Here is a 21,404-nt window from a genome sequence, read left to right on the forward strand (position 1 = left end):
ATTTTAAGTCAGGCTGATTTAGAGGAAGCAGTTCAGATGTATTGCAAATCAATGCTTTGCGCGCAGGAGGCATGCAAAAGTGACCGTGCAAACCTGCGGCGTCACCTGCATTCGCACGGGCAGCTGAGAGCCTCTGCCCGCGTGCACACCACCACCGCCCCGCTGGAAGCGGCACCGGCATGGATCGTGATGGCAAAGAAAAGAAAGGAATTCTGCCGAGCCAGACACCCACGTGTGGCAACAAGCTGTGACCTCCTCCTCCTCGCTCCTCCGCAGCCAGCTCGCTGCACAGAGCCCGAAAAGGGGTGGGAGGCCAAAAGAAGAGCGGAGGCCGAAAAAGGGGTAGGAGGCCAAAAAGTGGTGGGAGGCCATGGGAAAAATAAAGGCTAACAAAAACTGGAGGTCAAAAAGAGTGGGAGGCCCAAAAGGGGTGGGAGGCTATGCTGGTTTTGGCTGGGATAATTTTCTTCATAGTAGCTGGTGTGGGGCTATGTTCTGGATTTGTGCTGGAAACAGTGTTGATAACACAGGGATGTTTTCGCTGTTACTGAGCAGTGCTTACACACAGTCAAGGCCTTTTCTGCTCCTCACCCCACCCCACCAGCGAGGAGGCTGGGGGTGCACAAGGAGTTGGGAGGGGACACGGCCGGGACAGCCGACCCCAACTGACCAAAGGGACATTCCATACCATATGGCGTCACGCTCAGCATATAGTGCTGGGGGAAGAAGAAGGAAGGAGGGGACGTTCGGAGTGATGGCGTTTGTCTTCCCAAGTAGCCGTTACGCGTGATGGAGCCCTGCTGTCCTGGCGATGGCTGAACACCTGCCTGCCGGTGGGAAGTAGTGAGTGAATTCCTTGTTTCGCTTTGCTTGCGTGCGCGGCTTTTGCTTTACCTGTTAAACTGTCTTTATCTCAGCCCACGGGTTTCTCACTTTTACCCTTCCGATTCTCTCCCCCTTCCCACCGGGGGAGTGAGCGAGCGGCTGGGTGGGGCTTGGTTGCGGCTGGGGTTAAACCGCAACAGAGGCCAAATAGAGGTGGGACGCCCAAAAGAGATGGGAGGCCGAAAGAAAAAGTAGAGGCTGAGAAAAAGCGGAGGCTGAAAAGGGGTGGGAATCCAAAGGAAAGTTAGAGGTTGAGAAAAAGAGCCTCCGTGCCAGCAGCTGGCCAGATCAGGATCAGTTGTTCTTCAGTTAAATTTCCAAAAGGGTAGAAAGCAACAGCTCTCCCCCAGACCCTGCTCTGCAGCACAGGCAATGCCTCTGTGCCGGTGTTCGGCGCGGCACTGCTGCGCACACCCCAGGCGTGACACCGTGGGCACACGCGGGCACATCGTCCCGCCACACGATGTCTCACCCAAGATGTTTTGGCAATGGCCTGGGATGTGTGGGAGAAGCGAGTCTGAACCCTCTAAGTCAGGCGGGATTTTAGGACGCTGCTTCTCGCCTCTCTCTGAGCTCACCTGGCTCTTGCGTGCTCACATTTGGCCTTTTGGTTTAGCCATCCATTTTGCCAACTTTTTAAATGCAAATGAGAATTTGCAGTTAAAGTCAGTGCTTTAAACTTCACCAGAGCCACCCTCGGCTCTCCTCCCTTCCTCCATATATGCATAACTTTTTTTTTTTTTATGCAATCAGCAGCAGGGAAGAGATACAGGAGTGGCTGAGCAGTTGGCGCATATTCCCTGTGGATCAGTGCCCGGAGCCCTTTTGCAGCCACAGTCCTGCCAGACGACTCCATGTGAAGGGTGGCTCACGCTGCCTGCCTACCAGCAGCAGCAGCAAGGAACCAGTAATTATACTGGCTGGACCAACACCTGCTAGTGGTTTTGTCTTACACTGTTTGTGCAACCAAATAGGCTGCCAACAAAACAAAAATGTACTTAGTCTAAACAGGTGAAAACATGAAACAGGGAATGGAGCTGCTGCGTTTGTCCCACAACGCCTGTGTGCAACACATGCTGGAAAATGATTTTTGGTTTAGTCTGCAAGAAGGCTCCAAAAGCAGGTAAAAGCATTGCATGCACTGAAATGACGAGGCTTCGCTGCGGGAGGAGGGAAGAGCACCGCCGGTCTCTGGAGCCCAGCTCCCGGATCCGGCCTCGCGCTGCGGTGCGGGGTGCACGGATGCTCTTTGCTGGGCTGCAACACCAGCAGCAGCACCAAAAAAGCCTGGCTTGCCAGCAGCGTGGCCAAAAGAGTCCCGCTGAACCAGGCATCCCACACAGGACGGCATGCAGGACGGGGCAGCCCTCGCCCACCCAGGGCTGCCCACAGATCAGAGTTGCTCCCAAAAAAGCACCGAGTCAGTTTAGAGCAGAAGTGCCCGTTCCCACGGTGCCGTACGCGGGGTCTGCACGGGCAGGGGACCGGACCCTCGCGCGGCGTTTCTTGCTCACGGAGCCAGAGCTCAGCAGCGAGGGGGGAAGGGGAGGGCGAATACCCTGAAGGACCAAGGGCAAAGACCCCAAAGGAGCACTCAGGCCAGCCTCAGCCTTAGCTGCCTTTCTGCAAGGCAGGAAAGCCAGGATCAGCTCCTAACTGCACCAAGTCACCCCCAAGATACGCTCCCCCGCTGGCAGATGGGATTTATTGTAGATGATTCGTCCTGGAATAAAAACATCAGCTTCACCTCTCACAGCCTGTTTACTGAAAGCCACTAAACATTAAACAGAGGCAAAAAGTGTATCCCAGCAACATCTGGAATTTATCCCTTCCTCCTTCTGCAAAAAAAAATCACGCCCTATTCTTTTTGAGAAAGAAAAGTGATTATATAGAATTATAATGCTGGAAGAAGATAGAGAAGAGCAAAGATTTTCTTTGAAACGCTGTTTGGACAATTAAAAAGGGATAGTTTCAAAGAAGCAGCAAATCCTATCTCAGCTTTTTCCGCCCTGTCTCACAGTGCCAAGCTTTCCTCCCATGTGTTGGCTAAGACACTCTTAGGAAAGCAACAGTTTTCATCCTTGCAAGACCTTTAATAAGCCAGAAGGAAAACCAGCTCTAAGTCCTAACTGGCTGAAGATATACCAAATAAAAAAATTATTCTTCCAATTCCTGCCAGCAAGATTCAGAGAAGCCTTGTTTTCCATGGAGAAAAGCTACTTGGGCACCAGCTTTCCAGAAGAGGATGGGTCAGTCTTTACCCAAGAAAGCCAACGCTGTCTCTCCAGACAGAAGAACGGAAAGGCTTTAAATATAGAAACAGGAAAGACTATTTGGATTAATATGAGGATGCAAGGTCAAAACGCGATATCCTCCACTTCCTCAGGCTCCCGGTCCCAGAACGGCTGGGTGACGGCCCCACAGCATCCCCTGGCCACAGCCTTCCCCAAGGGGGGAAGCAAAGCAGTTGCTCTCATGCCAAGCCCACAGAAGCGCCTCCAGCTACTAAATTACCCAATGACTTTAACTGCATTGATCAGTCTGGAAAACAAAGCTGCAGTTCTTGGCATGTGCACCGTTAGGAGGGTACAGCTGCCAGAGTTTTGCATTTTTCACCTGCCAGTAGTTACAACCGTAGTAAGAGATGCCCCTTCCCCTGCCCAGCCCCAGCACCGGGCGGCCAACTGCTGCAGGGAGAGACCAAAGGGCAAACGCGGGCGAGAGGAAACCGCTGCTCCAGACGCCTTTCTAATAACGCGGAGCCTCAGCAAACGACAGGTAGGCCTGATTTTGCAAACGAGGGCAAGGCTGTTCCTAGAACCAGTCCCATTACTCGGGCTCCTCAACCCCCATCTCCTCGGCTGCGCGTGGACTGGATGCAGAATTTCATCAGGACATTAAACTCGGAAGCCGTAAAATCACTGTGCAAAAAACCAATTATACCTATTTTCGTAACAGCCAATTTAAGCTTGTATTTAGGTCCCCTCACATACCCCTACGTTACATAAAACATTTCTTCCATTTGAAATGTAGCTTTCTAAAGGCCATTTTGCTTAATTTAATAGATGCTTAACGTGGCTCTGCAAATCTCTAGAAGCGTAACCAAGGAAGACACATGGCTGCAAGATACAGCGTGATCCCTTCCCCAGCAAACAGAAAGAGCAGAAGGGGATGAAAAGCATCTCCAAACCCATGAACCTGCTGTGACTGGAGTGCACTTGTGGTCTGAAGAGCAGCAAAACGCCACAGTCAAGTCAAAAGAGAAATTCCTGAACATCTGCACGCGGCTGTTCACCCGCTCGAGACCAGCCAGCGCTCTGCAGGCTGCACGGCAGGACGGATCCTTCTCTCGCTGCATAACCAAATGAGCTGAACTGAGCCCACTCAGGCATGCTTCCCTCAGATTTGAAAAGAGCTACTTTCTGAACTTAAATTAAATAAATGCAGTCATCGTTGCCTTTTTTTTTTTAAAAAGCTGTATTAATAAAAAGCTCATAGTGAATCTATTAAATTGAGGCTATCCATTATGTTCATTGTTCCTTACAATTCAGGCCTGGATGGCAAGTCAATGGATGTTGAGAAGTATTTATCAAGAAAACCCATGAGAATGATGAGGATTAAAAGCTATCAGCAAGACAGAATATGTTTGTAACCTCATAGCTTGCTCTGCACCTCGCTTGGAACACGCGGGACCCCCGCCAGAGACCTCTGCCCCCCGCCTTATTCTCGAGCCCGTCTCTGGCACATCAGTCGACAGGACAGCCATCACCTGCATTCATAGCAAAAGCTGGAAAAGGTGCAATTTGAATACACTGCTATGAATAAGTCACACTAGAGAAATATAAACCGTTCATTGCATTACACACCAGTGATGATCATTAAGTGTTACACACCTCGTGTGTGTGTGCCTGAGCACGCTGGAGAGGGAGACGCTGAACTCGAAAATGCGTCTTCCAATTCAAGCAGTCCCATTACAGTAATGTAAATGTAACAATAAAAGTGAAATTCCTGTTTATTATATGGGAAATTATTGCAATTTAAGATAATTTTACTCTGAATTGTGTGAAGCAAGTGTCCATAAATCATGTTGTTCCTTAACTGTCCTAAAGGCAGCACCTCACAGGCCAAGGTACTTTCAGAGCTCAGTGCTAAAGAGCCTAATCTGTACATGCTGGACTAAGTTATTGAAGTCAAGAGACCACCCTTGCTAAGGTGCAATAATGGTGGAAAGAATGAAAAAAACACGGAAAGAGCAGGATCTGCTCCTGCAGGAAAGCAGCCGAGACATCCGCCTTCAGCGAAGCCGAGCCCTTGCAGACCAGGCCAGCGCCGGGGACACCGATGCTCTCCGACTCTCGAGGAACCAGGTCTCATTGCACTGATACTTGTGAAGAGCACGAGGAAATCCAGCCTGGTTTCAAGTCTGGAGTGTGCACCAAGAACAAGTCCAACCCTGGGTCATTTAAGCTACTGAGCTGTGGATCTCATCCCCGCGGCTCTGATGGCAGCCGGTACCCTCAGCACCGCAGGAAACGCAGCACAGGAGGGTGCAGGAGCTCGGGGCACAGCTTTGCTTTGGAGGGGATTTTTTGTTTTTATTAGAAATAACAATATTAATCATAATATTAAACAGAAACCATTGAGGGGGAGAATTTCCAAGCTCGCTCAGCACAGAGCCCAACGTGCAGCAGACCTGCCGGCAAGCGGACGCAGCAGGCAGCTTCCCCGGGACTTGTCCACAGCAGCCGAAGCCACGGGTGCGTCGCACACGGAGGGAGGAGGCGGCGAGCAGATTCAGGAGGATGGCTGTAGGGACTCGGGCTTGGAAATGTTAGTCTTAACGCTCAGCGGTTAGACATCTTTTGGGAATTCATCCAAATGGCACTGCTTCCTTCCCACTTGCCCTGCAGGTAAATCTAGCATGTGGCTTACACAATCTGTTGACTTAAATAAAGCAAGGGCAGAAGAAGAAAGCTGTTCAGACATCAGGAGAGGCTCATCAGTCCTTTGGGCAAAAGTCTGGGTCACTTCCCCCTCCGCAGCATACTCCGTGTGCTGGCCAGGGCCCCGTCTCCCTCTGTGCGAGCCCGTGCAGCGAGGGTGCAGCAGAAGTGGTCACAGCATTCAAAACGTCAGTAAAAGGACAACGACATGTTGCCAAATTCTTCCATATTTTTGGCCAGTGCCGATGCTTAAATTCAATTTACAGAAATTTGAGTCCATGAGCTCTGTGCTCCAGTCAAGTCCTTTAGAAATCAAACGCAACTGAGCAGTGACCACACAAGTCTCCCGGGGCTCGGGGAGACGGGGCCACGGCCGCTTCCAAACCTCACAGCGTGGTCCACCTGTGCCTCCAGCTCGCCTCCGGAGTAACACTCATCCATCCTCCGGACGTGGGATGTTTCTAAAGCACTGTGAGACCACCACATGCTCTGCAAGCACAAGATCTTGTTGGATACACGTATCTCAGGTGCAACCCCAGCTGCAGAGTGCAAGACTGAAGAGCAGGCAGGCACTGGCAACAAGCAGTTGGGAGCGAGCCTGCCAGCTGCCCTCATCCATGCTCCCCAGGAGTGCTTCTCGCCCCTGCTATTTTCTATCCCTAGTCTCAAACTCCCTCCTTCCCACATTCAAGTCAGGCACCCAAGAGCCAGCCCTGGGGCCCGGCTCCTCCACTCGTGAGCACGGCAGGAGCAAACTGCCTCCCCCAAAGCAAAAGGCTAAAATCTGAACAAAGCAATTCTGACGCAGCTGCAGCCAGGGCTGTTTTGTTATCAGAGTTACAAAGGGGAAAATTAATTCTCACTATTAGCGAAATGGCTACCTCGTAAGATGCAGGTCGTCTTCCCTCTGAGATTTTTAAGCACTGAAGATGCATTTGGAAGGAAAACTGACTCAGCTGACCACCACTGTCTCTGCTAAGACGTTGCACAGCCATTCTGCCCGATGTGCAAATAAAAAACACTTCCACTGATCATCAATGGCAAGTTAATTAAGTATTAGGCCAAATTCTGCATGTAAAGCATACAATGACTGAGATCTGCAACAGCAGAGGCGGACTTTGCTACTACAAATACTCATAGTGCAAGTTAACATCTACATCTCAAGGAAGGTAGAGGAGACTACCATAGCAGTCATGATGGTGAGCTCCTCAGGAGGCAAGCTAGCCCTCAATCCATCTCTCATATCAGACCTATGTTAACATTTAAATAGGACCTACTGTCATGATCTTTAGCAATAAGCAGATGTGGTTTTGAGTAATGGTTAGTGTTACTTAACCGGTTATATTCACTAATGTAATTGACACCTATTCCATCATCCTTAATACACCCACTTCTTTCTCCGATACCATAAATAGATTAGAAAAGTTTCTGCAGATGGCCATGACCCCATTTGTTTGTGCACTTAGCCATGTATGAATCACTCTTGGCTTGTAGCAGCACTTTGGAATTACTGAAAGATAACTAGTCGGCACAGACACCAATAAATGAATCATGCTTTCCACAAGACCAAACCTTTGGGCTTTTACAGACTCCAATTACAAAGTAAGAAGAAAAGAACAAAGAAATTACTCAGTCTATTTGCACAAAGTCATGCAGAGTTGATTCATAGTTTTACAGAATTATTACTGACAATCATTTGTAGGGGGTTAGAGTAACAAACCAGCTACTTAACATATTGGACAGAATGAAGAGATGGAAAAAAATCCCCAAACCACGTCCTGCATATATTCTTGAAAAGTAGTATTGATTTTTGTGCAAGCACCTCTTTTCATTCTTGGTATGCTCCATGCCTGGGGGTTAATCAGCTTTCATTCTCCAAGGCTAAACTCTGCTTTGCTGGGTTGCTTGGGCCAAGTTTGCAAATGTGGGAAATCCTGTTGCACCTGCTGAAGCGCACACACCTCAGAGCAGCAAACCATCACAGGCACAATGCCTCAGCACCGTGGGCAGGAGCAGGGTCTCATGAACGGATGAGAGAACTGCCATGTGCAAAAGCACTTGCCTTTCTAAATGCACATTTTTGAATGAATAATGCAAGTGAAAAATTAGCCAGTCTGAGGCATTTTATTAAAGGTATGTGTGAGACTGAATACACCGAACACAAATGTGTGAACCAGCTGAAAGCACTGTGGACAACCACCAACACTGACAACTTGTGAGGCAAGTCTCAAAACATGTGCAAGGTATCTTCGTGAAACGCCACAGCCTGTGACAACACTAACGTACATCACACACAGAGAAAAAAACACCCTCGTTTAGACGGAGCATAAGCCTAGTCTTGTATCAATGAGAAACTGGAAGTCTGACTACTTGGAGAAAAAAGGGGATACTGTATCGACTATGAGCTTAGCAATGCTACCTTGCTGCATGCAGTGAAAAAGTAGTATTAAGTTAAAAAAAATCTAAAGGTGAGGTGGACTTGGTGCCAAGCTGAGCCTGCAATATGCACCAGTGCACTGGTTGCAGAATCTCTGAGCGTGACGACTGAATTTACAAGTCTCAGGGCCACACAGCCTCACATGCTCCAAATCAGCATCCTGTACCCGAGAGATATGCAGAATAACAAGGGTAACGTCCAACTGAACAAAGTCACTGACAGTTTGGAGAAGGATGTAAGTTAAATGTACACACAATGCTATTTGTCTAAGGCCTTCCAGTGATGCTACACTTTACATGTAACTGAAGACCCAACTTCAAGGGCTAATTTAGCTTGCAAATGAAATGTGTGCCCTCTCCTACACACCACCTGAACTTGGTCCACAAGCAGAGAGCTGCCAGCCTGGTACAGCTTAGAGTCACAGCTCAGGAGAGGCCAAAAACAGCATCAGAAGAGCTACCACACAGCTCTAGATCAATTTGGGAAAACTTGCTTATTTGTCCCTCACCCGTAAGGCTGCTGATTTCCCAAGAGAGGTATAAACCCTACCCCAAACTGGCTACAAGAAGGAAAGATGCTATGTAAGATTTAAATGAAAACCTTAATAAACAATTCCTACCCTCTCTCCTACTCTACCTATACTGAATAAATAAATGCAACAAGCTCTCTTGTATAAGAATCAGTAGGTGACAACAACCTTCTCCCTCCAACAAGAGTTTACCTGAGCTGTAGATATAAGGGAAAGAAAAAGGTTCCCAACAGCACCACTACAGCAGCACCGGGTTGCCTTGCTTGAGTCACTAGAATCAAGGTCTTCAAGTGCAATGCAAGACTAAAAGGATGCATGTGCTAAACAGTAACATGTCCTTTAGAAGGAAAAAAAAGCTAAATCAGGAACCTGCAATATTAGGTGGATACTTAGATAAATACTGTACAACACACCGCAGCAAAAATGCTAATGCAAGTTTAGGTTTCACACTGGAGATATTTCAAAGATTTGCAAAGCTTTGATAATATTTAACATCTCTACTAATTTCCTTTTTGGTGTACTCATAAATTTACCATAGTAGCCAAAAGATCTGGGATGAACTACAAGTTCTAGCTGGCTCCGAAGCCAACAAGAATAATGTGTGCTGTTACTATTTTCTCTCAAAACATACCTCTGCAAAACTGACTTAAAACGAGAAAAGAAATTGTGAAACTGTCATTACAAAGAAGCATTTAAAATGCAGATCAAAGCGCTGCCTTAGAAGCTGTATTCCTTGCCAAATCATCAAAGCTCTCTTTACTCTCAATAGCTCCCCAAATCCTCTGATTTGGACAATAAACTTCTACAGCTGAAATTTATCTGCTCTTAAAAAAACTAAACAAAAACCCCAAACCCCACAACTCCTTTCTCTGGTTACCAACTAGTTCATTAACCAGTTCATTTTGAACTACTTTCTTGTATTACTAAACCAATTAACTTTCACAAATGCATTTATGCCTGTGTACACACACAGACACTACCCCGATGCTTTTTCAAGCATTGAAAACTTGTCAGCTCTCCGAGGTGAACAGTACATGGCCTCATCCTGCAAGCACTGAAGTGCGAACAGCTCAGGTAGCTTATTCCTGCCGTGGCAGCACTGTGCTTAACGCCGGTATTGCTGTTACACCGCTCCATTACACCCTGCGCTCGCGCCTCGCTCCTCAAGGAGCTCCAAGACCACTATTGCGGTTAGTGCAGCACGGAAGCAGCAATGCAGCAGCCCACACGATCAGCTCTGAAAGACCCTGCTCTCACAGAGGGGAGCCTTGTGCCAAAACCCTCCCTGTTCCTCTCTGGGCCAGACTCGGCCGCGCTGCTCCCAGCCGGAGCGGGTCTCTGATGTGTTTCCGCACCTGGGATCTGCCCAAGTGACCTACCTTCTGTCACCCAAATTAATTATAAAATAATTACCCAGCAATTCAGCCACACAGACGGGAAGAACACCGCGTAAAACATCCCCGTCGACATTAATGATTCTTTTGCTTTATGGACGTCTGGGAGTAAGCTCATGGTGTGAACCAAGCTTCCACTTAATTGCAGCAAAGTGGCCCTTGTACCTCTCTCCTCGCAGGCTTTCCAGCCAGGCTTTATTACTCTGGTGAAACACGCCAACGACAGATGCACCGTGTATCAGAGAACTTGAGGGATCTGATAAGACAAACCACACACCACGCACGGGATCTCCTTCCAGGAAGCAAACTGGTAGTCAGTTTTTACATGAAACACCATTGCAAATAAATGACCTTTTTTTAGCTAATTAGGGTTACCAAATTCTGACGGTTGCTATTACCTGAAACAAGACCAACAGACATGACTGCACAATGAGTTACTCAGGAAAGGAGCTGGATTGTAATTACTGTCTATTAGTGACACCATGTATTTTGGTACTTCCCTTGGAAAGGTCTCCTCACGTCTATCCATTTATAATTTAGGTTTACAAATTCATTCTAAAACTGGATTTATCTAGCCACCAACTCTCAGCCTAGGAAATCTAAAAATATTAGTATATTTGGTGAGCAACAGCAAATAAAAATAAGTAAGAACATACACTTGTAGGTACTCTTCTCTCCATCTGCAAAGGAAGCAGCAGTATTTCGGCTAGTTCAATATCCTGAAAATTTAGAGGTGATCCCAGACCCTACCTTGGGAATTCCTGGCTTTAAGCAAAGGAATATGCTTGCTGTTTCCCACACACCCTTCGGTGCTGATCCTCTCACAACCAGGATCTGAAAACATACTACTAAATAAAATGAAGGCAAACCAAAGGCTTATTCCAGGGGCAGAGGCTAACAGGACTTACTGTGTCAAACATCCTCCCTGATACTGACTGAAGTGGAAGAATTAGCCATGTCTTGTCTCCACTTTGCATTATATATGATCACCTCTGATTATATAGGATCACCTCTGGTGCCATGTGTGCCCGTCCCGCTGTGCAGCACAATGCGATCCAGGTGTTCACCCAAAGGAAAAAAACAAAGTTTGACTATTTTCCCTCCATTTCCTCCTCTGTGTCTTTTCACTCTCCCATTCAACACCGATTATAAAACACTAAGATTAAAACCACTGCCTGAGGGCACAAAATAAACTGTAATTTTAAGACCCCTATGCTCTCCAGGCTCAGGGAACTACGACTTTCCCTGGGAAAAGTCCTGGTCCCTGGGACCGCAGACCACCAGGGTCCCCGGGGACGGCCAAGGGCACACACAGACAGTTCTTAGGCCACCGTAAGCAAAAGCCATCTGTGCTCTGCTCCTCCTGAGTCCTACCTTGGGACGCTGATCTCGGCAAAAAGCAGCGCTTGTCACGACAGAGCTGGACACAGGGAACTCCCCGGTTTGGGTGAAGTCAAACTTCATGCCACAAACTGAACATACTCTGCACAAACACTCTCCAGCTTGCTGAAACACTGGTAGCAGCTCTGGCTTCCCTCCGTGTCCCTACCTCCTGGAGGAAGACTTGGGGGGAGATAAAGAAGTACATGGTTGTTATCCACTCTGCCCTGGAAGAAGCCATAACTGCCTTGACAGAGTGTCAGGAAAGAAATGTATTTGCCAAAAAAGCAGTCTGAAGTGGAAAGGAGACGTGATCTCTGGTTGAGCCATCTGCGTTCGGTTTGTTATTAAACCAAAGAATGTGAAAACCTAGAAGTCCTCGCTTGGACAGAAACCCGCTCTCACAGTTCGCTCGCCCCAGCCCGCCACCGGCCGGGCACGCTGCTCTGACACCGGCGTCAGAGCGCTGCTGCCAGCCGAGGGGAACGGCCTCATCTCCTCGGGGAGATGTAACGACACCTCTTAAACTCCCAAACGCTTCAGCTAACGTTACTGGATGAGCAAAGCCTCTGCCGAGAGCCACCCAGCGCAGAGAGAGACCTGCCCTCATGCCCGCGCCTGAAGTCATCCTCTCGCAGGGACGCCCGGGTGCCCGTGGATCGGCAGCCTTGGCACCCAAACCCTCTGGGAGAAGTCCCCGCGGGGTGCAAAGCAGCCCCGGCGCGGGCGTGAGGCCCCCCCCCACCGTCGGGGCCTCGGTGCTGGCCGGAGTGGGCAGGCGCTGGCGGTTCGCACCGGCCCAGCTGGTGGCCGGAGCTGAGCTGCCCTGGGCGAGCAAGCGGGGAAGCCAGCGGGGAGGCAGGCACGCAGCCTCGCTCCGCTCCCTGCGCCAAATAATTAGTTATTTAGAGACTCTTCCGCCACGACAATCACCCCTGACCTCTTTCACCCAGCCGAAGCGATTAGAGACCACTGCCGCAGACGTCTGGCTGCTTAACGCCGCCCGGCATATTGGCACTACAGCCCCGGCGGCGGGCGAGACTCTGCACCCCCGCCCCCAAAAAGCCCTTTTATAATCCTAATCTGGGAGCGCCACACACAGAACCCAGCTGCTTCCTCCACCGCAGCGCCGCAGCCTGCCTTACGGAATAAAGCCTGCAAAGAAATATTTTTGGGGATCAGTTGTACAGTTAACCTAATTAGAGGGTTAAATTAAAAGAGTTTACAGTTATGCCACTTTCCCAAAGCATTCCTGCGTGGTAACTTTTGGCTAGAAAATTAAATAGCATCTGGTGGTAGCTGCTCTGAGGTTCCCTCTAAGTCATATTAGAAAGATAAATGAAATCAAGCGATCAGAGGGGGGAAAAAACTGTATAATGCATTTATCTCAGCGAGGCTCAACCCTGTCCTTGCCACTGAACCCAGGTGGAGGAAGCGATCAGGTAACAGCCCCTGCAGTGCAACCAAAGCCCTCCTGTAGCACAGAGGTGAGCTAATGCTGCCCACCATCAGCAGGAAATAAATAAATAACATTGGCAATACAGAAACCTATCCGAAAATGAAATAAGGGCGGGCAGCATTAAGGCAGCTCGATCCAAGGCTCTCAGGAGCTAAAGGGAACTCAGCGCCTGAGTGTCACGACCCCAGAGCTGAGTGGCTGACACGGGGACAGGCGCAGTGCTGGCAGGGGACAAGCCAGGGAAGGACCTCGGGAGCCGTACGGCATCAGGCACGAGGCTCCCGCAACACCCATCCGAATTCAGGCAAGGTGTTCTCCAGTGTACTTCACTGTCCCCAGCCTCTCACATTCCCCCATCCATAACTGGCACCTGCCTCCTACCGAGCCGTTCATACACTGAAAAAATGGGAAAAAAATTATAAAATATGCTGCTTCTAAAAAGTCAAGGAATGAAATTAAAAGCCTGAGTTGTTCCAACAAAACCTCATGCCAAGAGTTAGACTGGAAGAGAAGCTTTTTCTTCAAAAGACATTACACATTTTAATTCACAACTTTTACCATAACCATGAGCCTTGATCAGACACAAAGTGAAGTCTCTCATCCTTGCAATTCTGTGGGACACAGTTTATGTTCACCAACTGGCTGACACAAAAAAGAACTGTATCTTCATTATTTATACACTGCTATTGGTATGCACATCTAGCCCGGCCTGTTAAAGTCAGGAAAGAATAATGGTCTATTCAGTACCGGTAGTGTTAATAAAATCAGGCAAATCCAGCTTAGTTTTGTCTGAACACGAATGAGATTAAATCAAGATTAAATGTGCATACAGTACAAAGGGTATGGTTTATGCTAAAATTCAGAATGAACACATTTTAGTACCCGGTATACAAATGCCTACAGACCTTCTCCAGGACTCAGACACCTGAATTAAACAACGATGAAACTGGAGAAGGCGAAGGCAGATGACACTGGACAAAAGCCATCCAAAATACCAAGGGACAGATGCTGGCTCCAAAATACTGCTCTGCAACCCCGCTGGAGGTAACGGGGCAAATCCTGTGCTAGCAGAAACAGGCACAGCTCAGCTGACTTTCCCCTACACGCACCGAGCGCGAGCCTGCCCCATCGCAGTGCCAGGAATATATGCAAAATCAAGACTCTTTCCCAAGTTTTCATTTTGGGCCATTTTGCATTAGTCTGTGTAGGGTTTAGATTTCACGGCACAGAACAAGGTTTTAAGCGGGGTACAATCCTGACAACCCACCCAGCTTGGGATGCCTTGAAAACCTTCCCTTTACAGAAAATAGCATTTGCTTTAAATTGCCAGAGAAACCAACTATTTCTCTTTCCTCAGCAATAATATTCTTTCTCTCTCACCTCCATGCACTTCATTTCCAAGAGAGAAAGAGCAAATAGAAAAGTAGTGGATATTTAGGTCAGGCACAGTACTCACTGCTACTCTGCAAGGGTTGAAAAATATTTTTAAAAAAAGGCCAATAGCCCTTCATAGCAAAAAGCCCCCAGGGGCTGGAGGTGGGGGGAACAGGTTCCCAAATACGAGCCCTACCGGGCTGTCCGCACCGCACTGCTTCCCGCCCCCCCCAGTAACGAGAGGAAGGTGATTCACGGGGCTAGTGAAGACCCCCGGAGGAGGCTCGGGGGCCGGGGCTCCCCAGCATCACCGCACCGCAGGAGGGAAACGCGCGGGGCAGGGGCGGCTGCACCGGCCGGAGCATCGCCGGGCTGAGCCGCGGGGGACGGGGCGAGATGCGGGTCGTGATGGAGCCGAGCTGGGGAAGAGCTGGGATTTCACACACCGATGCCGGGAGGGCGAGGGTCGAGAGAGGAGAGCGCGGGAGCGGCCGCTCGCGGCGGCTGTGCCCGGCGAGGCTGTGCCCGGGGCCGCTCCGCCAGCCCGTCCCGCGGTGCCGCGCACTGTCACGCCGTGTCACACCCGCACCAGACACCCCGACAGGAACAGATGAGAGCCCGCACGGAGGGGGAGGAAAAAAAAAATAATCAGAGCAAGCGCATCGCAGCGAAGGGTCTCGGCGCTGCCGGGAGCCCCCGCGGAAACTTCCCTGCCCGCGGCGGGGGCGCGGGGCGCCGCGGAGCGCCAGAGCCGCCCTGCACACCCGCGCCCTCGCACCCACTCGCACTCACACCCGGGGAAGTCGGGGCCGGCCCCGCGGCAGCAGCAGGACAAGTACTTACTGATCTCCATGCTCTGGAACAAAGACCTTTTGCAGTTGCATGTGCAGGACACATTGGGCTGAATAGCTACGGCCGTGCTGTTCAGACCCATTAAGTTATACATTTAAGAAAAAAAAAAAAGAAAAAAAAAAGAAAAAAAGAAGGCGACGGCGACACAAAGAACTTCACGGCCGCCGAGCGCTCTCCGGGCAGCACCACATAAAGCCGGGGCTCCTCCTCGGCGCGGGGGGGCGGGGGGAGGGAAATGCAGCTGCGATCAAAAATTGGAAATAAAAAAACCCAGCGCGGCGCGGCGCAGCGCCCCCCGCAGCGGCTCGGCGCGGCTCGGCTCGGCTCGGCGCGGCGCGGCGCGGCTCGGCTCGGCGGCTGCTCCGCGCCCCCTCCGGCCCGGGAAGCGGCTGGGCTGGGCCCGGCCGCGGCAGCCCCGCACTTTTGTGGGGCGCGGCGCGGTGGGAGCGCGGTGGGAGCGCGGCCCGCCCGCTCCCGCTCCGCGCCGCTCCGCTCCCGCCCCCCGCGCTCATTCACGGCCACGGGGACGCGGCCGCGCGCCGCCGCCAGCCGCGGGCGGGCCCGTGACGTCAGCGCCAGACGGGGACTGCCCTTTCCCCGCGCCGCCGGGCGGGGGGGCGGGGGCTCGGCGGGCGCGCGCCCCGGGCTGCCCCGCGCGGGCTCCGCGCCGGCTCGCGCAGGGCGGGTGCCCGGGGAGTCGCGCGGCGGGGGCGGCCTCCGCCGGGGCGGCGGGAAGGGCGCCAAGCCGGCGCGCCAAAAAGCGGAGGCAGGTGACGGTCACCCCGGGCTGCGCCCCGCGCCCGGGAGGGCGAGGGTCGCCCCCACCTCTGCGGGGCCGGTGCTGCTGCGTGCGTGGGCCCGCTGCACCCGCCGCTCCCGTCCTCCGGCAGCGGCGGTGGGACCTCGCGGTGACTTTGCAGATCGGCCCCAAAAGCCTCGGGATTTGGCCACCCTGCAGGAAAACCGCCTGCAAGCCGGGTCGGTCCCGCAACGCCCACCCAAGCCACAGCGGCCCGGGTGCCGAGACCCCCTTCGGCCCCGGCACGGCCCCCACGCAGCGCAGCACAAGAGCCACAGGGCTTTTGGCTTGCTTTGCACAGAGAGTTCCCAAATGCAGCATTTCAAAGAAAAAAATGGGAAAGATTGGAAAAGAAATGGGGGGGGAACCCGTAGGCGCCAGTTTGGCCATGGCTGAACTCGGTGCAAATTCTGCCATTGGCTCCAACGTTAGTGGCAGCAGCGCTGCCTGCTTCTGCAGAGCTCAGGAGCTCCTTCAGACAAACTCCCGGTTTTGTTTCAAACCGCCCGCTTTAAAACGGAATGACCCCATTCACTTTTTACACAGGTAAAAGGGAAAAACATCATCTCTTCCCTGAGCGCTCAGTGCGCCAAGTTTTAGTCAAGACAGATTTTAATTTTCTTTTTTTTTTCTAGGAAATAAACCTGTGAAAACAGAGGTTTATAATGAAAATGCCAAAACAAGCTTAACTACAGTGTGCAAAGTAGCTGCTATAGTACTTGGTGAATCCTGTCACTGGGAGATAAAGACAGCTTCAGTTATCTTCTAAGAAAACATATTTTCCCATAATTCTTGATGGCTCCGATTTAGGATTGGGAAGCATCTGAAGAGTCCCCAGCTGGGCCTGTGCTCCCGAGAGATGCTGCCGGAAGATCGCACCGAGAAGGGGACAGGCTACCAACCCAAATCTTGTACAAAGCTGTAGAAATCACACAAGACGGATGGTGTCGAAAGTCAGGTCAGGCACGGTGGCACTCGCTGATAAGGTTGAACCTTTATTTCCCGCCCAAAAATACTGAATTTATTTCTACATGACTACTCACAAACTAATGTTGAATACGCGCCTGTGCTTTACTCCTGCGGCCCCATCCAGGCCTGTGAAAACGCCTGAAGAGAAGGAACAAGGAATTGCCAGGTTGTTTAATCTTTTACTCTTTGCCACTTGACAGATGGTAACTCCCAACAATTACTAATCCAAAGGAAACACGGAAGAGGATCTTGCGGCTCGGATAGAAACGAGCTTTGAGAAGTTTGTGCTTCCCAGTGCTGAGCAGACATTAATTATCGTACCAGTGCCGTTCCCCAAACGCAGGGGGAGCGGCGCCGGGGGTGGCACCAGGGGTGGGGGTTAGTGTGCAGGCCTGGGAGAGGAGGGACAATTACCTGAAAAAAATCTACACTAGAGCTGGAATTAAAGCATTTCCAACCCTATTTTTATATTTTGTTCCCAGCCTCAGTTTCCTCGTTGGTAACGCAGGAGCGGTAATTCTTACCTGCCTTTTGGCCAATTCCTTCAGGCTGGTCCTGGAGTCTCAGTTTCTTTTGTGCCAGGCAAATTTCTAGAAATGCTTTGTGAAAATGTAAAGCAACGTTACCCATGCTAGAGGGACATCGGCCTCGGGCGGGTGGGAGCTGCAAGCCTCAGAAAGGCCAGCTCGAAAGTTAAAGCAAGGCACACGCATGGTCAAAATTCTGAAGACAAATGCCAGCTCAGATAGCTTTATCAATCAACCCACTTTTATTATTATGTAGCTGGAAATATTTTTTTTTCTTTTTAAAACACTTGGCAGCTGAGTATTAGAGACTCTTTTCCAATGGACCTTGCTTGACTGGCCAGAAAAGGTGGCTGTAAGCTAAGCTGAGCCCACCAGCTTGCAACTAACAGTCCTTCGCACTAAAAAACCCCTACTACCTCCATAAATAAGTGAAGGTGAACGCTACACGCTTCCTCATGTTGCGGGAGATACCAGCCGCCAGCAGCCTGCCAGCACCAGCCCTGCCACCGCTGCTGAGCCCTCCGAGTTTGTCGGCTGCATGGATGTGGCCATAGTTCGTGTTTGATTCAGAATTCTTGTATTTTGAGACACAAACATGCTACATCCTTAAATGGTCTTAAGCAAGTAAATGCAGCTTTAAGTAATATATTACTCTTCTGTGGCAGGTCAGTGCCTTGACTGGTGGGTTACAGAGTCCTTCTCCGCTCGCTCTGCTGCAAACTAGCACGGCGTCACCCACGGGCCCAGGGACCGGGAGACGGGGCAGCAGGTGGAAGGGCACGGCTGGAGGCCTGTTCACAGGCAGGACGTGCTGGGGATGGGCGCTGTGGCAGAAGGAGCCTTGGTGGGGGCATCTCACGGACCCTGACCAGAACAGTCCATGTGCTGACGGCTGAGCAAGCGCAGGCCGGGAGGACCCGGTGCCCGGGTTGCAACTGAGCTGTGGAAGAGCTGGCTCCGGTGGGGGGAAAGGAGTCCGCCCTCACCCCATGAATCAGCCAGCTTGTTCTAGGGGGAGTTTTTACAAGTTTGCAAAACTTTGGTGGATAAAGGCTCTAGTTTCAGATGCAGGCTGCTGCAAGTTCACACATCGTCCTAACCTTCCTTAAAAAAAAAGAAAAAAAGAAAAATAACTGTTTGCAAGTCAATGCTGGTTTAAAAATGCACTGTTTACCACCATCCCGATTTCATCTGAACGACTCATGTGGCTTTAAGAACAATCAGCATTTTTCCACCATGATTTAAGAACAAATAATTAAAGTCATCCCAGATGGGCTTGTAAAAATTAAAAGTACATCAGCTAACTTTAAATGCTTCACCCTGTTCTTTGTAATAACGCTATCCACTCTCCAGCCCACTGCCGTTTGTCAGAGTTTCTTCTGTACCAGCAGCGAATACCGCTCGGCTGGTGGGATACTTCCAGAATACACTTTTGTTGATTTTGGCTTCTGTATCCTGTCACTGATCAGCTTTTCTCAGTTTCTTTTTATGTTCTCCCTAGAGACACCTCTGATGGCTCCAGGATGAGTCTGGCACTGCGAGATCTCCCTTCGCTTCCTGGTTTTGCCATAAAATTTCAGGGTGAGCCAGGGCTGCTCACTGTGCCTCAGGCTCTTCGTCCGTGGAAAGGGACACACAGGAGCTTCAGTGAGATCTGAGGTCCTTGGACAAACTGAACTACATGAATCCATCAGTCAGCTCTGGCTAGTTTTGGACTATAATATAATTTCACTCATTGCCAGACCAGAAGTCAGGCATTTGCCTGTGTGGTCACATTTAAATCCTTCCTTTTATTCCTCACTGCAACACTTCAGCATTAGTTAAAGATTGGAGCGACCCCACATAATCATTATAGTGCAGCACTAAGGATAAATTCATAAAATGTAATTGGAAAGGGAGATCCATGTGAGAAATAAGTAACCCTAAGAGTCAAATCATTTTCTTCCAAAAGTTGTTGACGCGATCTAAGGAAAAACAAAACAAAAAACTCCACAAGTCCCCAAAGATTTGTTAACTAAACAGTTGTCCATTAAAGAGACCAAATATTTCACAGCATTAGTCTTTGGATTAATGTTAAATCGATATGCACTAACGCAATAGGGCAATAGTTACCATGGTGAATAATTCTATATTTATTTTCAAGCAAGCCTTATTTCTAACAATTCCAGACATGGTTTCCACTTTCTGGTGACTAACCTCTTAATTTTTTTTTTTAACTGTTTGGTACCAGAAACTCGAGTTTTCTCCCCGACGATTAGAACAAGATCTCTGCTGCGACAGAGGAGAACAGCGGCGGGCAGGGATGCGGATGCTCGCCAGTTGTAGCCAAGGGCTTGTTTGCCTTTGAAAGTCAGTACAGCTACATCTGAGGTATGATTTAAAGCGTACGAGATGCTGTGAATTAAGTCTTGAGTAGACAAGCCCTCATCCTTGTTTGGAACAGCAAAAGCATTTTCCTTCGGAGACTTCACCCCATTTGCTAAGTGTCAATAACCCACCTCAAACAACATTCCACCTAAAAGGCTCCAAAATACCCCTGCTGCCCGCTCTCTCCCGCGCTGGGAGCCCCTCCTCAGCCCACCCGCTCCCTCGGGACGATGACCTGGGGCAGGAGCTGCTGTCACCAACCCGGGCAGTTCACAGCTGCCTCCCAAGTGCTTTTTTTTCCTTCTCTGCACCGCGCTGGGTTGGGTCCCGTTTAGGAGGTTTTGTTCCCAACCAGGAGGGCTAAAAAGTCAATGAGTATTTGTTTGTAATGAAAATTTTTACTGAAGCCACCAGAATGTTATTCCAACCCATTCTGTCTCATTTGGGGCCTGATATAACTCTGGCTGACGTCACTGGAAAGACTCCACCCTACCTTTACGTTTTATTGGAGGCACTGGTAGGAAATATATCACTTCACTAACAAAAAATAATCACCCTCTGAATTCACAGCTCCCCAACTGAGAATATTTCTTTTTCTTGTGCTAGGAAAACCAGGATGGCTATGTAAAATAAAACAGCGCTAAGGAAAGAGTTTTAAATGCATAAACATAAAATAATCCCTGACTTTTCTTGATGGAATAACAGGCATTTTGGAGAGAGGAATGGCACTTTGGAAAGTGAACAAAGGGGACCCTGAACTCCCCAACTGAGAGCTGACATACCGAAGTGAAGACTTCGAGCTCATCCGAGGAAGCACTTGAGTAATTCTGATAGCCAGCTCCGAACCACTCGCAGCGGCTGTGCTGCCAGGCTCCTTCTGTGGAGCGGTTTAGAAGTGGAGCAGCTGCAAACAGTTCATAGATTGAATTGTCCTTTTATGATGCCCATATACAGCCACGTGCACCCACACGCATGGTTAGATCCATACATGAACACACTCTGATTTGCCAAAAGGCGATTGCTGTGTTTAGTATCTTCTGATTCTTGCCTAAAAGGTGCGAGCAGAGGAACCCAGGCTCTGTTCTGCGTTTTTCGCCTTGACACACGCCGATGGGCTGTAGCTCTCCGGAGCCGGGCAGCCCGGTCCTGCCGGGGGAAACACCGGTACCGCTGGGCCGCCCCTGCCCTGCTGCTGCTGCTCCGCAGCCACCGCAGCCCAACGCCGCCACCAGCCCGGGCATCGCCCCACGGAGCCCCTGCGTGCCCGCTACGGGGAAGGGCCACCACGGCGCTCAAGATGGAGGCTCTGAAGAGGCCCCTGCCGTGAAACGCCGTTCACTGCTCCGCACAGGGCGAGCCCTCGCCCTCCTCCCCCCTGCGCCAGAGCCCCCGGGTGGGTGTGGGTTACCCACAAGGGGTTCATCGCGCAGGCACGGCTTTGCGTTACCCCTGGGGCACAACCCCCGCCCCGGCCCTGCGCCTCGTGCCC

The 21,404-nt window shown here is 50.4% G+C and overlaps 1 protein-coding gene across 2 annotated transcripts in view; it reads right to left on the reverse strand.

The window, feature by feature from the left end:
- Window positions 1–15,591, reverse strand: part of PMEPA1 (prostate transmembrane protein, androgen induced 1) — a 49,598-nt gene extending 34,007 nt beyond the window's left edge. The window contains exon 1 of one of the 2 annotated variants that reach the window (XM_075166604.1): window positions 15,245–15,591. In XM_075166604.1, the coding sequence (XP_075022705.1) occupies window positions 15,245–15,347 (103 nt within the window). In that variant the 5' untranslated portion in view covers window positions 15,348–15,591. The remainder of the gene's footprint in view (window positions 1–15,244) is intronic. The other variant, XM_075166603.1, reaches the window with a different exon arrangement.
- Between the last annotated feature and the right edge of the window lie 5,813 nt (window positions 15,592–21,404).

The sequence above is a fragment of the Calonectris borealis genome, chromosome 17, assembly GCF_964195595.1.
Source record: "Calonectris borealis chromosome 17, bCalBor7.hap1.2, whole genome shotgun sequence".
Lineage (NCBI taxonomy): Eukaryota > Metazoa > Chordata > Aves > Procellariiformes > Procellariidae > Calonectris > Calonectris borealis.